General features: G+C 39.8%; 1 protein-coding gene across 1 annotated transcript in view; it reads left to right on the forward strand.

Moving 5' to 3' along the window:
* NKAIN4 (sodium/potassium transporting ATPase interacting 4) overlaps window positions 1-16,011 on the forward strand; it is a 128,358-nt gene that overhangs the window by 97,963 nt on the left and 14,384 nt on the right. The window contains exon 4 of the mRNA XM_070744451.1: window positions 667-870. Within this exon, the coding sequence (XP_070600552.1) occupies window positions 667-870 (204 nt within the window). The remainder of the gene's footprint in view (window positions 1-666; window positions 871-16,011) is intronic.

A 16,011-nucleotide genomic window follows, 5' to 3' on the forward strand; every position in this document is an offset into this window, starting at 1 on the left:
ATACTTTGGCTTACTTTAGCATGGTGAAAACACCTCCATATTTCCTTTCGGCAATGTTGAAACTCCACCCTTCTTCTCCACTAGCCCCCTGATGTGCCAATTACCTCACTACAATATTTAACCCATTCCTCTCCTTAATATCTTCTTCCAGACCTTTACTCTCTACGTTTCTGAATCCTTCTGAATTTAGGATTAACCCAGCGAGCATCTGATTCTCCTTCGTTAGATCCTGAACTCATAGCCCCATCCTGTGGCTGGCCTCCCACCTGTTCTACTACCTGTAACCCCGGGCCCCCCACTACTTCATAGACACTAACTGAATCCGAGTCCTCAATATCTTCATCATCCTCCAACTGATCAGTATGTGGCAGGAGACAGTCCCATAAATAGTCAACATTTCTAGTTGAATATACTACATTGACTACAGCCATGGTAACTTGTATACCATGGCTTGCGACTTAGCAAGCAAATGACCCCAGTCAATGATATCATTCAACAAATGGCAGTTTTAATTATGTCTTCACACAGATGAATGGACCCCTTTTGCTGTCTGTACACAGATGCCTTTGTGCAAGAGCAGCCTAGATAAAGTGCAAAAACTAACCTCTGGCTCGAGTTGGGAAAAGACATGATTGATTGGAGCTTTTACTTCCCCCTTTTTTTCAGGACAGTGAACTTTTGACCTTTAACATCTCCCAACACCAGTCGTGGTGGAGCGAGAACGGTCCCGGATGCGTAAGGAAGGAGACGCCCATGATCGGCATCAAAGGTCTGGACAGCCATTCGTACGTCTCGGTGATCGGTTGCGCGTTGGAGTACCGTTACATCGAGGTCATGCACAGCGCCCTGCAGATTCTGGTGGCGGTGAGTGTACAAATGGCAGGCTCAGAGACATGATTTCATCAGCAAATCCTTTGTCCAAGATGGAAATATCTCTGAAGTGTGCAGAATCAGAAGTGATCTCTCTCTCTCTCTTTCTCTCTCTCATTATTATTATTGTTGTTATTATTATTATTATTATTATTATTATTATTATTATTATTATTATTACTATCTTCTCTTTTTCCATCCCTGTCTCCTCCCCCCTTGTTTGTGTGTGTGTGTGTGTGTGTGTGTGTGAACTCTTGAACCATTTCCAACAACAGGTGAGCTATTGGAAATGGTTCAAGAGTTTACACACACACACACACACACACAAATGGCTGGGTTTTTTTCCCCTCTGTTATTATTTGGGTGCTTTTTACCATATGCTTTAAATCAAGAGTCATTTCTCTCTCCTTCTCTCTCTTTCTCTCTCCCCCTCTTTCTCTCTCTCTCTTTTTCTCACTGTCTCTCTCCCTCTCTTTCTATTGCTCTCCCCTTTCATTCTTTCTTTCTCTCTCTCTCTCTCTCACTCTCTCTCTCTCTCTCTCTCTCTCTCTGGACTTGTAGTTTATTTGGGGTATAATTTTTTTATTGTTTTGCACGCCTTACAGAGATTCCAATTTACACACCTCAAATTAAAATATAATACAATACAATATCAAATGTCAAATTCTTAGTCAAATTAATCAATTTTTTCTAATTATTTATCCAATTATTTATCCAATTATTTATCCAATTATTTACCCAATTATTTACCCAATTATTTACCCAATTATTTACCCAATTATTTACCCAATTATTTACCCAATTATTTACCCAATTATTTACCCAATTATTTACCCAATTATTTACCCAATTATTTACCCAATTATTTACCCAATTATTTACCCAATTATTTACCCAATTATTTACCCAATTATTTATCCAATTATTTACCCAATTATTTACCCAATTATTTACCCAATTATTTACCCAATTATTTATCCAATTATTTATCCAATTATTTATCCAATTATTTATCCAATTATTTATCCAATTATTTATCCAATTATTTATCCAATTATTTATCCAATTATTTATCCAATTATTTATCCAATTATTTATCCAATTATTTATCCAATTATTTATCCAATTATTTATCCAATTATTTATCTGGGACCGCCTTCTGCTGCACGAATCCCAGTGACCAATTAGGTCCCACAGAGTTGGCCTTCTCTGGGTCCCGTCGACTAAACAATGTCGTCTGGCGGGTCCCAGGGGAAGAGCCTTCTCTGTGGCGGCCCCGACTCTCTGGAACCAGCTCCCCCCAGAGATTAGGATTGCCCCCACCCTCCTTGCCTTTCGTAAACTCCTTAAAACCCACCTCTGCTGTCAGGCACAGGGGAATTGAGGCATCCCCCCCCCGGGCCTATACAATTTATGTATGGTATGTTTGTGTGTATGTCTGCTTTAATAATGGGTTTTTTAAATGTTTTTTTAAATTTATTAGGTTTGTTATGAATTGTTTTATTGTATGCTGTGAGCTGCCCCGAGTCTATGGAGAGGGGCGGCATACAAATCTAATAAATAAATAAATAATAAATAAATAATTATTCCTGGTATATATCATTCATCCTGTGCTACCTCCTTTCCAAATGCTATCATCCGGATTTTAGATAATGTGCTTCGCTTTCATTTATATTTAAAGTGCTATAGCTATCTGAATTTCTCTTGGCTGTTTGCTGTATTTCCTAACTATGCAGTTGTGTTTCAGTCCCTTTCTAGCGTTCTTAGAAAACACATTCCTACCCTCATTTTATCGTAATTGCCCTTAACAATAGGAAATATCCAAATTTACGTCTCTTTAAAAGCCCAGGAGGGAAAGAGAAAAAAAAATTAAGAAAGAATAAAAGAAAAAGGGGGGGGGGGGAGAAGAGTGGAAAAGAAAAAAAAAAGAAAAAAGAAAAGCTCTCTTCATATCGTATCTTAATCTATACATAGGAGGAAGGGTTGTTGTTAGAAATTTTAAAATACATTTCCTACTCAATTCATTTAATAAACTTGTAGTTTATTATTTGTAATAGATTTCTTGTGTATACAAGTATAAAAGATAAACTTTAGTAATGTTATTACAATGAATAAATGGTTAATATGTGACATATAGTATACAGGCAAATCCGGTCAAGGTATTTTATTTATTTATTTACTTATTGGACTTTTATGCCGCCCCTCTCCAAGGACTTGGGGTGGCTTACAACATATATAGGAACAATATAGAGTGGTACCTCTACTTACAAACTTAATTCGTTCCGTGACCAGGTTCTTAAGTAGAAAGGTTTGTAAAAAGAAGCAATTTTTCTCATAGGAATCAATGTAAAAGCAAATAATGCATGTGATTGGGGAAACCACAGGGAGGATGGAGGCCTTGTTTCCTCCCAGGAGATTCCTAGAGAGGCCCCACGTAGGTTTCTTCCCACCTTTTCCGGGCCTGTTTCCTCCCAGGAGATTCCTAGAGAGCCCCCATGGAGGCTTCTCCCTGCCTTTTCCAGTCACTGTTTCGGAGGCTCGGATTTGTAAGTAGAAAATGGTTCTTGGGAAGAGGCAAAACAATCTTGAACACCTGGTTCTTATCTAGAAAAGTTCATAAGTAGAGGCTTTCTTAGGTAGAGATCCACAGCTCACATTAGAGAAACATCTTTCAGTGTGGCGAGGGGGGCGTTTGCCCAGGTTCGCCTGATGCACCAGTTGCGGCCCTATTTGGACCGGGGGTCATTGCTCACAGTCACTCATGCCCTCATCACCTCGAGGCTCGACTACTGTAATGCTCTCTACATGGGGCTACCTTTGAAAAGTGTTCGGAAACTTCAGATTGTGCAGAATGCAGCTGTGAGAGCAATCATGGGCTTTCCCAAAAATGCCCATGTAACACCAACCAGTTTTCAACCAGTGTGCCGTGGCACACTAGTGTGCCGTGGAACATGGTCAGGTGTGCCGCAAGAGGGGAGAGAGAAAGAAAGAGAGAAAGAGAAAGAAAGCAAGAGCGAGAGAAAGAGAGTGAGAGAGAGAGAGAGAAAGAAAGAAAGAAAAAGAGAGAGAGAGATAAAGAAAGCAAGAGAGAGAGAGAAAAAAGTGTGTGAGAGAGAAAGCAAGAGACAGCAGGGGGAGAGAAAGAGAGAAAGAAAGCAAGAGAGAGAAAAAGCAAGAGAGAAAGAGAGAGAAAGAAAGAGAGAGAGAAAGCGAGAGAGAGCATGTTTGAGAGAGAGAAAGAAAGCAAGAGAGAGAGAGAAAGAGAGAGAGACAGAGAGAAAGAAAGAAAGAGAGAGAAAAAAGGAGAGGGAGAGAGAGAAATGAGATAAAAAAGGGGAGAAAATAAAGAGAAATGAGAAAATGATTGAGGCAGAGAATGAGAGGAAAGAGAGAGAAGCAAAAGAGAGAAGTGACTCTTGATTTAAAGCATATGATTAAAAGCACCCAAAGAATAAGAGAGAAAAAAACCCCAGCCCTCACCTGTTTTTGTAAATGGTTCAAGAGTGTGTATACAAACACACAAGGGGGGGGGGATAATATGTATAATATATACTGTCTTAGAGTGTCATTTTGGTTGGTGGTGTGCCCCAGGATTTTGTAAATGTAAAATATGTGCCGCAGCTCAAAAAAGGTTGAAAATCACTGGTCTAGTTGACAAGACCTGGAGAAGGCCGACTCTGTGGGACCTTACCAGTCGCTGGGACTCACACAGCAGAAGGTGGTCCCGATGCCATATAGGGCTTTATAAGTCATTACCAACACTTTGAATTGTGTCCGGAAACCAATTGGCAGCCAATGAACTCCACGGAGTGTTGGAGAAATATGGGCATACCTAGGCAGGCCCATGATTGCTCGCGTGTCTGTGTTCTGCACAATTTGCAGTTTCCAAACCCTCTTCAAAGGTATCCCCATGTAGGGAGCATGATTACTAACTAAACAGAGGAACGTCTAATTAACTTTTTACTCTAGACAAAGAGAAGAGTTTTAATTTCCTTAGCAGAAGCTGAGTAAATAATCATTTCCTTAAACTAATTAAACAAGTAGGTTGCCTAATCATATCATCCAGAGGGTATTCCATATTCTTGGCAGATACTGATATTTAAGCTACACGTGAGTAGAACCTTTGGGTTCTTGACTTACAAAGCATTGGAGAAGCAGCGCCCAGGTGAACTATTATTTTCTAACATGCCTTTTAAAATTTTCCTCCTGTTAGAAAATAATACCTTGGGGCGTTTTGTCCCTCAGAAATTCCCACCATCTTTGCTGCCCATCTCTGGACTCATTTTAACTTAGGCCGGCCTCTGATTACGTTGCTTGCTTTCCAAATCTAACTTCCACCATCAGCTACATGCTGTAGGCATCATATGCCTGTAAATATAAATATCTAAGAATAGTTGAGACATTTGACAGATTGCAAGAAATGTACAGCTTCTTTATGTACAAACCATATGTGAATTTATTTATTATTTATTTAGAATCCAGGAATAATCTCCTCTCTCCTCCTCCTCCTCGCTCTCTTCTTCTTCTTCTTCCTCCTCCTCCTCCCTCTCCATCTCCTTGTCCTCCTACTACTCCTACTTCTTTTTTCTCCTTCTCTTCTCCTCCTCCTCTCTCTCCTCCTCCTCCTCCTTCTCTTCCTCCTCCTCCTCTCCTCTTCCTCCTCCTCTTCTCCTCTTCCTCCTCCTCCTCCCTCTCCTCCTCCCTCTCATCTTCCTCCTCATCTTCCTTCTCTTCCTCCTCCTCCTCCCTCTCCTCCTCTTCCTCCCTCTCCTCCTCCTCTTCCTCCTCCTCCCCCTCCTCCTAAGATTGAACATGGCAGGTAGTTCTTAATTAGTGCACTTAATGAATCCCACAAAGTGTTTGCATTATTTGAATCCACACTGTTCAAATTATATTTCCACGGAAAACTTGGCAATCGATTCCAGCTTAACAGAAACAGGCAATGAAAAATTCAAAACGTAAGATACACACAAACACACACACGCACATATTGAATATTAATTATTGAAACATTACAATGAAACATACATTTCTGGTTAATGAAGTCACGTAAGAGTTAGAGACATCCAAATTAATAATAATAAAAACCTCCAAAATAGGCATCCAACATCTTGTTCTCGTTCAGCATTTTGTGACATTCAATTATATGACTCTTTAAAAGAAAAAAACCCTCGCACTTTTGTCCTCCGATGGAATCGTCCTTTCCTCTATTTTGCACACATGAACTGTGTAAAACTTCCCCCACAACTCCTCAAGCACTCACCTCAATTTCACACATGCTAGCTTTGCATTCTCTTTGACATTTGGGGTTGCGTTAAACTCCGCCTGGTAACCCACTCGCAATTTGCACTAAATTGAACATTGTGCTGTTGAAACTCTCCGCAATCTTTTTTTTTGCGGAGAGTTTCAACCTCATATAAGGAAAACCATTATAAAATGTTCTACAGATGGCACCTGCTACCTGCTAGACTTGCAAAAATGTATCCAAATCTATCACCATTATGTTGGAAATGCAGAGAAAAAACAGGTACATATTACCACATCTGGTGGACATGTGAAACCACCCAAAAATATTGGGAAAAAATTAAAACCATACTAGAACAAATTACTTCTCAGACTATCCATACGAAACCCGAACTATTTCTACTAGGAATCACAAGACAAAACTTTAGTAAAGAAAACAGATATATTATAATCCATATTATTACAGCCGCACGGATTTTATATGCACAATTTTGGAAGCAAGAAAAAAACCCAACTACTCTATCACTCTTGATTAAAATAATGGAATGCGCAGAAATGTCCAAACTAACAATGGAACTGCAAAACAAGGATGAGACAGATTTCTACAAAGCTTGGGATAAATGGTACCTCTGGTTAAAAAAAAGGAATTATCTAAAAATTATTCATCAAGAAAAATATCCAACAAAAACAACTTGAAAAAATAGCAATTTACATCACAAATCATAACATCAAATTGAAACAACAAACTGTAAACATCGATCGACAAGAACTCCAACTTTACAAAGAAAATAAACCTAAATCAATTATATATATTGGCACTAAAAACTACATTCAAAACATATTGATAAAGCCTTAGGGTAAAACACACCAACTACGAGCCCAAATTACAGGCCGCAAATCATGAAAGACCCAGCTCTAACGCTGGTTTTCGCTTCTCTATCCCCCCTCCTTCTTTTCCCTATCCCCCTTCCTTCTATATCTAATTCCCTCCCTTCATAACCCCCTTCTCCCACTCCCCAATTACTACATAAGTAGAGTGTAAATGTTAAAATGTACAATATGTATATCTCTTTTGTCTTTCTGTATTTGGTTTTTATTGTATATATTTAATAAATTTATTTTCAAAAAAAAAAAAAAGAAACTCTCCGCAATCTAACCTTACCTTTATGCAGTGATGGGCTCCTATGGGTATGGTCAGGTTTTGAAGAACCGGTTGAAAAAATTTCAATTTTTTTCTTTTTTTCCCTTCTGGGCTCTGAGTATGTTTTTCCTATCACAGTAAATGAGGTTGAATGTGTATAATTGTAGAAGAGCTGTGCGTGCATGTGTGTACATACACATACAGTTTATATAGTAGATAATGTATATTTTTGTGTGCCTATGTGTAATATGGCATGTATACATAGAATTAAATAGTATATTTTGGATGTTCAGTAATAGTAAATAGAGAGGGAAATTGTATCTCTTTGAGGTGAGGAGAGGCCAGGCACCCTAACCCTAAACCCTTAACATGAGTAACGTCAAGTTGGTCACCTTTAAGCCAGTCACATGACCTTTAAGCCATCCCCCGATTACATGATTCTCAAGCCACTCCCACCTGGTCACATGGTTGGCAAGCCACATCCATAAAATAAGCCACGCCCACAGTGTGGTAGTAAAAGAAAATTTATTTATTTATTTATTTATTTATTTATTGGATTTGTATGCCGCCCCTTTCCAGAGATGCAGCTCTTCCCTGCCTTTATGTCTGTTCCCCATTAAATCCCCATTAAATCCAATAGAGAGGACCATTGGTTTGAAAGAAGAGTAAAAAGAGGCCATTTTTGTTAACATTGAACCCATACCACATCTCAGACATCAACACTCTTGAAAACGTCCAAAGATATTTCACCAGAAGAGCCCTTCACTCCTCCACTCGAAACAGAACATCCTACGAAAATAGACTAACAATCCTGGGCCTAGAAAGTTTAGAACTAAGACGCCTTAAACAAGATCTAAGTATTGTCCACAAGATCATATGCTGCAACGTCCTACCAGTCAATGACTACTTCAGCTTCAACCGCAACAACACAAGAGCATGCAACAGATTCAAACTTAATATTAACCGTTCCAAACTTGACTGTAAAAAATATGACTTTAACAATCGAGTTGTCGAAGCGTGGAGCTCATTACCGGACTCAATAGTGTCAACCCCTCCCCCCCAACATTTCTCCCTTAGACTCTCCCACGATTGACCTCTCCAGGTTCCTAAGAGGCCAGTAAGGGGCATACATAAGTGCACTAGTGTGCCTTTCGTCCCCTGTCCAATTGTCTTTCCTTTATCTCATATCTCATATATATTTTCTTCCTTTCATATATCTTCTCCTCTATTTTTACATATTATCTTTATATATATTACTTCATGTCTATTCTCTTCCATATGTATTGTGTATTGGACAAATGAATAAATAAAAAAATCTCCATCAACACAGGCATAGGGATATGATGACACCAACTATCTTGAGGACTGCTTGTATTTGCAGGGGTAGGGATTTCCTGCAAAGTGGCTTCCAATTTCACATTTCCTAAGTCAGCCTCAGCAGCTGCTCAGGGCTTGACTCGGCCCATCTGTTTTTGCTTCCGAACTCAGCTGCAGAGCAGACTCGCAAAAACTTGACAGTGAAATATTTTTTGGGGGGAGTATATATATATATATATTTCTCCACCCATAAAATAAAACAATATATAGCAATAAACACAACAACAATGCTTAAAATGAATCAAATATAAACTTTTCTTTTCTTATTACTCACTCAATGGAGGCTCTTATCTCTCCTCTTCTAAAATGTTCTATTAATTTTATTCAACATTATCAATTCCTAAAGATCTAAATAAATCTAAATTCTTCCTCTTCATCTTACTATAAAAAGTTGCATTACATCAATGCAAAGAATAATAAAATCTCTTTTATCTAAATTTTAATATTTTATCATATAGCTAATTGAAAATTATCTCCATATATATCTTTGGTAAAAGAAACTATTCATAATACCTTCATAGAATAAAGTTCTATATGTTTAAAATCTAAACAATAAGTAAATTTTGTGTTATATTGTGATCCCCTTATATAGCGCGCTGGTGAGACCACATTTGGTAAATGATTTAGCTTTACTAGATAAATGGTCAAAGCAATGGAAACTGCAGTTTAATGTTTCCAAATGTAAAATAATGCACTTGGGGCAAAGGAATCCTCAATCTGAATATTGTATTGACAATTCTGTGTTAGCAAAAACTTCAGAAGAAAAGGATTTAGGGGTAGTGATTTCTGACAGTCTCAAAATGGGGTGAACAGTGCAGTCAGGCAGTAGGGAAAGCAAGTAGGATGCTTGGCTGCATAGCTAGAGGTATAACAAGCAGGAAGAGGGAGATTATGATCCTGCTATATAGAGTGCTGGTGAGACCACATTTGGAATACTGTGTTCAGTTCTGGAGACCTCACCTACAAAAAGATATGGGTCAAACTGAACGGGTCCAAAGACGGGCGACAAAAATGGTGGAAGGTCTGAAGCATAAAACGTATCAGGAAAGACTTCATGAACTCAATCTGTATAGTCTGGAGGACAGAAGGAAAAGGGGGGACATGATCGAAACATTTAAATATGTTAAAGGGTTAAATAAGGTCCAGGAGGGAAGTGTTTTTAATAGGAAAGTGAACACAAGAACAAGGGGACATAATCTGAAGTTAGTTGGGGGAAAGATCAAAAACAACGTGAGAAAATATTATTTTACTGAAAGAGTAGTAGATCCTTAAAACAAACTTCCAGCAGACGTGGTTGGTAAGTCCACAGTAACTGAATTTAAACATGCCTGGGATAAACATAGATCCATTGCAAGATAAAATACAGGGCAGACTAGATGGACCATGAGGTCTTTTTCTGCCGTCAGCCTTCTATGTTTCTATGTTTCTATATCATTATATAGTGCTACCACCATTTCTCATCTTTGCCATCTGTCTTCCAAAATTTGACACTGAAAAATTTGACCCCAGGTCTAATGACAACATATCTCCTGGGTCTAATGATCCTTTCAAATGGGGTGGGGGAGGAGGAAAGGGGGCAGGAGGGGGTGGTGGGAAGTTCCAGACTGTAATGGGAAGATATTGTACTCTTTCCTGAAGATTCTGACGCTGATTCTCCTTTGTAGCATTTTCCGTTTATTAGAATCCTCTTTCCCCAATCATTAATTAATTAATTAATTAATTAATTAATAATTGAGCTTATATGCCGCCCTCTCCCGAAGGACTCTGGGAAGCTTCCAATAAATAAGAACAATGCATAAAAACAGCATAAAACATTAATAAAACCCCCACCCAAACTTACAGATTCTCACTCTCACTCCCAGCCAAATCTAAGTTCCATTCGCTCAGCGGTTCAAGGCCTCCTGGAAGAACCAGGTATTCACGCCATAATGGAGAGCTGGTAAGGTGGAAAGAGTGCGAATCACCAGAGGCATTTGATTCCATAGAGTCGGAGCCCCCCACAGAGAAGGCCCTTCCCCATTGGCCCGCCATTTGTTTGGCTCACGGGACCCAAAGAAAGCTGATTCTGTGTGCTCTTATCAGTCGCTAGGAGGTATGTGGCAGAAGACAATCCTGAAGATAGAAACATAGAAACATAGAAGATTGACGGCAGAAAATGACTTCATGGTCCATCAAGTCTGCCCTTATACTATTTCCTGTATTTTATCTTCGGATGGATCTATGTTTATCCCAGGCAGGTTTAAATTCAGTGACTGTGGATTTACCAGCCACGTCTGCTGGAAGTTTGTTCCAAGCATCTACTACTCTTTCAGTAAAATAATATTTTCTCATGTTACTTCTGATCTTTCCCCCAACTAACCTCAGATTGTGCCCCCTTGTTCTTGTGTTCACTTTCCTATTAAATCCTCCTGAACCTTATTTAACCCTTTCACATATTTAAATGTTTTGATCATGTCCCCCCTTTCCCCTTCTGTCCTCCAGACTATACAGATTGAGTTCATGAAGTCTTTCCTGATACGTTTTATGCTTAAGACCTTCCACCATTCTTGTAGCCCGTCTTGGACCCCCTTCGATTTTATCAATACCTTTTTGTAGGCGACGCCTCCAGAACTGGACACAGTATTCCAAATGTGGTCTCACCAGCGCTCTATACAGCGGGATCACATTCATTTATTTATCTGTATAAATAGAAATGTAAATGTTTGTTTGTTCAAAATCTTAAATCTCCTAAAGTTCTTCCCTGATTGCTTGGAAATTTTGACACAGCCTTGCATTCGAATAGATGCGTATTTATGTACCTCTATGATATAGATGTAACACCTGTGCTTGGCATTGAAGCTGGGGAAGAAGATCGGAGGCACGTTTGGATTGGCTGGTGATAATTTGAACCAATGAGAATGGTCCGTTTATATGGGGTTAGCTAAGTGCTTTTCAACCGAACAATATCACACAGCACAGAGCAGGAAATATGAAGTGCAGGTAACAATCCCTTAAGAGACACCATGGAAAAATATTTAACAGGGATGAAAAGAGAGGAGGAGAGAGACGGAGATAATGAGAGAAACGTAAGTCTCCCAAAAGCTAAGACGAGGAAATATGACTAAGCATATGTAGAGCTCGGGCTTTACTGTGACTATATTAGGAGGCGAGGAAAGACCGGTATGTTTACTGGATCAAAAATGTTAGCAACGGACAGCATGAAGCCAAATAAATTAAGGCGTCACTTAAACATATTACACCCCAATCAAGCTGATAAGCCACTTGAGTTTTTTCAGTGAAAGCGTGCCAAAAATTGCAAACAATCGTCCCGGCTGGTGGACAGCTCAATGAAGATGTCAACCCAGTGCGCAGCAGGAGTAAAAAAAAGCAAATTCCATGCTTGGCATGATTAGGAAGGGAATCGAAAATAGGTCAGCAAGCGTTGTATTGCCTCTGTAAAAATCGATGGTGAGGTCACACTTGGAATACTGTGTACAGTTCTGGACACCGCACCTCAAGAAGGATATAATGGAACTAGAAAAGGTGCAAAAAAGGGCAACAAGAATGATAAAGGAAATGGAGCACCTCCCTTATGAAACCAGGTTGCAACGCCTTGGTCTCTTCAGCCTTGAAAGACGGCGTTTAAGGGGTGACTTGATCGAAGTGTATAAAATCATGCATGGGATAGAAACGGTGGATAGAGAAAAATTCTGTTCTCTATCACACAATACTAGGGCGAGGGGGCACTCCCTAAAGCTCATAGGTAAGAAAGTGAGGACAAATCAAGGGAAATATTTCTTCACCCAGAGGGTCATTGGTTTATGGAATTCACTTCCAGAAGAGGTCATGACAGCTGTCAGCAAGAATAGCTTCAAGGCAGGATTAGACAGATTCAGGGATGCCAAGCATATAGATGGTTATTGAAACGGATGTCCATGTGCCACCTCTATGTTGGTTGAGGCAGGCGGGATTCCCTTGGGTACCATTTGTTGGGGGTCAAGGGTTGAGGGTCTTGTCTTCTCTTTCTGCTCAAGATCCCCATGGACAATTGGTGGGCCACAGTGTGACACAGAATGCTGGACTTGATGGGCTTTGGTCTGATTAAGCATGGTTCTTCTTGTGTTCTTCCTAGGGGAGGCATAACAGAAAATAATTGAGTAGCACTGCTTTATATGCAGTTAGCTAAGTGTGGTAAAAGATCGGGTCTTCAAGCGGGTCCCTAGCCGAGTGGAAGGCGGAAATGTGTGCTTTCCCATATCTTTCTTTTTCCATTTAAGTCTGCATTTCTATTTCTACTAGTTTTTTCTTATCATTCCTATCATCCGTTTCCTCCCATTAGGACTGTATGACTGCAACTTGTTGCTTGCATCCTAAGATTTTTATTAATATTGATTGTTTCCTCATTGCTTATTTGACTCCTGTGACAAACATTAAGTTTTGGACCTCATGATTCTTGACAAATGTATCTTTTTCTTTTATGTACACTGAGAGCGTATGCACCAAGACAAATTCCTTGTGTGTCCAATCACATTTGGCCAATAAAGAATTCTATTCTATTCTATTTAACCAAATTGAGCCATGGCAACACGTGGCCAGTTACAAATAAAAAGAGGTTTGTGAGATGCCATTTGTGCCATTTTATTTAATCAGGAAGCCTAAGTCAGAACAGATATTAACACTTCATGTGATCTTGATTCTGAGCCTCTATTAAGACTGTGTTGGTTTTTTGGTGACTGACTTGGGACCAATCACCAGGAGCTAGTACCAACTGAATAGGGATATTTAAAATCCTTTGTATCAAAATATCTATTTATTTATTTATTTTATTCATTTATTTTGTCCAATACACAATGAGGGTTTTAGTGAGTATATATCAATATACACATAGTAAAATACATGATGAAGGTTATAGAGGAGATACTCATAGTAAAATATATCTAAGAAAGAATAGAAAAGAAGATATAGGAATAGAAGATATAGGAATAGAATATATAGAATATATAGAATATAGTAACAGAATATATATATATATATATATATATATATATATATATATATATATATACATACATACACATACATACATATACACATACATACACACATACATACATACATACATACATACATACATACATACATACATATATACATGCATATATATATTTGAAAGCTCCTGCAATCTCACACTACTCACCAGAGCTTACAAAACATTCGCCAGACCTATCCTCAAATACAGCTCATCTGTTTGGAACCCATATCGCATCTTGGACATCAACACCCTCGAAAATGTCCAAAGATACTTCACTAGAAGATCCCTTCACTCATCCACTTGAAACAGAATACCCTACGAAACTAGACTGACAATCCTGGGCCTAGAAAGCTTAGAACTAAGACGCCTTTAATATGATCTAAGTATTGCTCACAGGATCATATGCTGCAATGTCCTGCCTGACAGTGACAACTTCAGCTTCAACCACAACAACACAAGATCACGCAACAGATTCAAATTTAATATTAACCGCTCCAAACTTGACTGTAAAAAATATGACTTTAGCAATCGAGTTGTTGAAGCGTGGAACTCATTACCGGACTCCGTGTCAACCCCCAACATTTTCCCCTTAGATTATCCACGATTGACCTCTCCAGGTTCCTAAGAGGTCAGTAAGGGGCATGCATAAGTGCACTAATGTGCCTTTTGTCCCCTGTCCAATTGTCTCTCTCCTATTTTTAAATTTTAAAATGGTATCATTATTAAGGGAAGTCTTCTTTATTCCCATGAGTCCCTGACTTAACATATGACAGATTGGAAATATGGTGCACGTCAATTTGCAACAGATGACACAGTTAAAAACTGGACAAGATCTGTTGCCATATGTTACCTTTTCACCCTTAATGTTTGCCCTCTAGCAGATCCACTTTCAAAGGTTAAAAAAAGGCCCATCTGGGTATCACCATTCCATCTTTTCCAATTGTTCCTGAGATTTTCCGAACACTTCTGAAAATCTTCTCAGTAGTTTTTCTCTATCAACATTTTTGGCAAGAAACACACCTGACCCTGGAGCCATATAGGAGCCTCTCGCTTGTTCCACCGTGGTTCTCCTGCCGGCTGCAAAGACAGGGAGGCACGGGACAGGGAGGACTTTCTCCCCACTGAGCTCCTGGGGATCGGAGCCTGAGCTGGGCCACAGGGTTCTGGGTTCTGGGAGGCAGGTTCTGCTGGCAGGCTATTCAGGATCCCGGCCGGCAACTTCAAGCAGGCGGTGAGCAGGAGGAAGAGGTGGGGAGGGCCCTAAGGCTCAAACCACCAACTCGGCTGGGGGGGCAGGAGGGGCGACTCCAGACCCGGAGCCTGACTTCCCCCCCAGCACTTTGCCTCCCGCCGGGCCAGAGGTGTTGGGGTTGGGGGTTCGGGGCCCAAACCCGCACTCTGATAGCAAGTTTGGCCGAACCCGCCAAACCCAAACTTCAACGGGATCGCCCAACACTAATAGTAACCAGTAACAGGCCCCACCCAGTACAATGGGATTGGGAATCCTTTAGGACTTTTTAATGGGTTCCGGAGGCCAGGCCAGCCGCACACATGCCCAAACCGTATGCACATGCCCCTTCATGAGATTTCGCTTCTGCACATGGGACCAGAAGCAAAATCTCATGCAGGTGAGTTTCAGCAATTTTTGCTTCTTTTTTTTTGCATGCATGTGTTACGTACACGAATCCCAGCGTGTTTTTGCTTCTGCAAAAGAAAGAAAAAAAGAAAGAAAGAGGGAGGGAGAATAGGAAGGGAGGGAGAAAGAGAAAGAAAGAAAGGATAAGAAAGAAAAGACAAGAAAGAAAAAAAGGATGGAGGGAAGGAAGGAAGAAAGAGGGTGGGAGAGAGAATAGGAAGGGAGGGAGGGAGAAAGAGAAAGAAAGGATAAGAAAGAAAAGACAAGAAAGAAAAGAAAGGAAGGAGGGAAGGAAGGAAGAAAAGAAAGAAAGAAAGAAAGAAAGAGGGAGGGAGAATAGGAATGGAGGGAGGGAGGGAGAAAGAGAACAAAAGAAAGGATAAGAAAGAAAAGACAAGAAAGAAAAGAAAGGATGGAGGGAAGGAAGGAAAGGAAGGAACAAAGAAAGAAAGAGGGAGGGAGAATAGGAAGGGCGGGAGGGAGAAAGAGAAAGAAAGGATAAGAAAGAAAAGACAAGAAAGAAAAGAAAGGAAGGAGGGAAGGAAGGAAGGAAGAAAAGAAAGAAGAAAGAAAGAGGGAGGGAGGGAGAATAGGAAGGGAGGGAGGGAAGGAGAAAGAGAAAGAAAGGACAAGTAAGAAAAGACAAGAAAGAAAAGAAATGAAGGAGGGAAGGAAAGAAAGAAAGACAAGAAAGAAAAGAAAAGAAAAGAAAGAAAGGAGGGGAGGAAGGAA

Source organism: Erythrolamprus reginae, chromosome 3 (assembly GCF_031021105.1).
Source record: "Erythrolamprus reginae isolate rEryReg1 chromosome 3, rEryReg1.hap1, whole genome shotgun sequence".
Classification (NCBI taxonomy): Eukaryota; Metazoa; Chordata; class Lepidosauria; order Squamata; family Dipsadidae; genus Erythrolamprus; species Erythrolamprus reginae.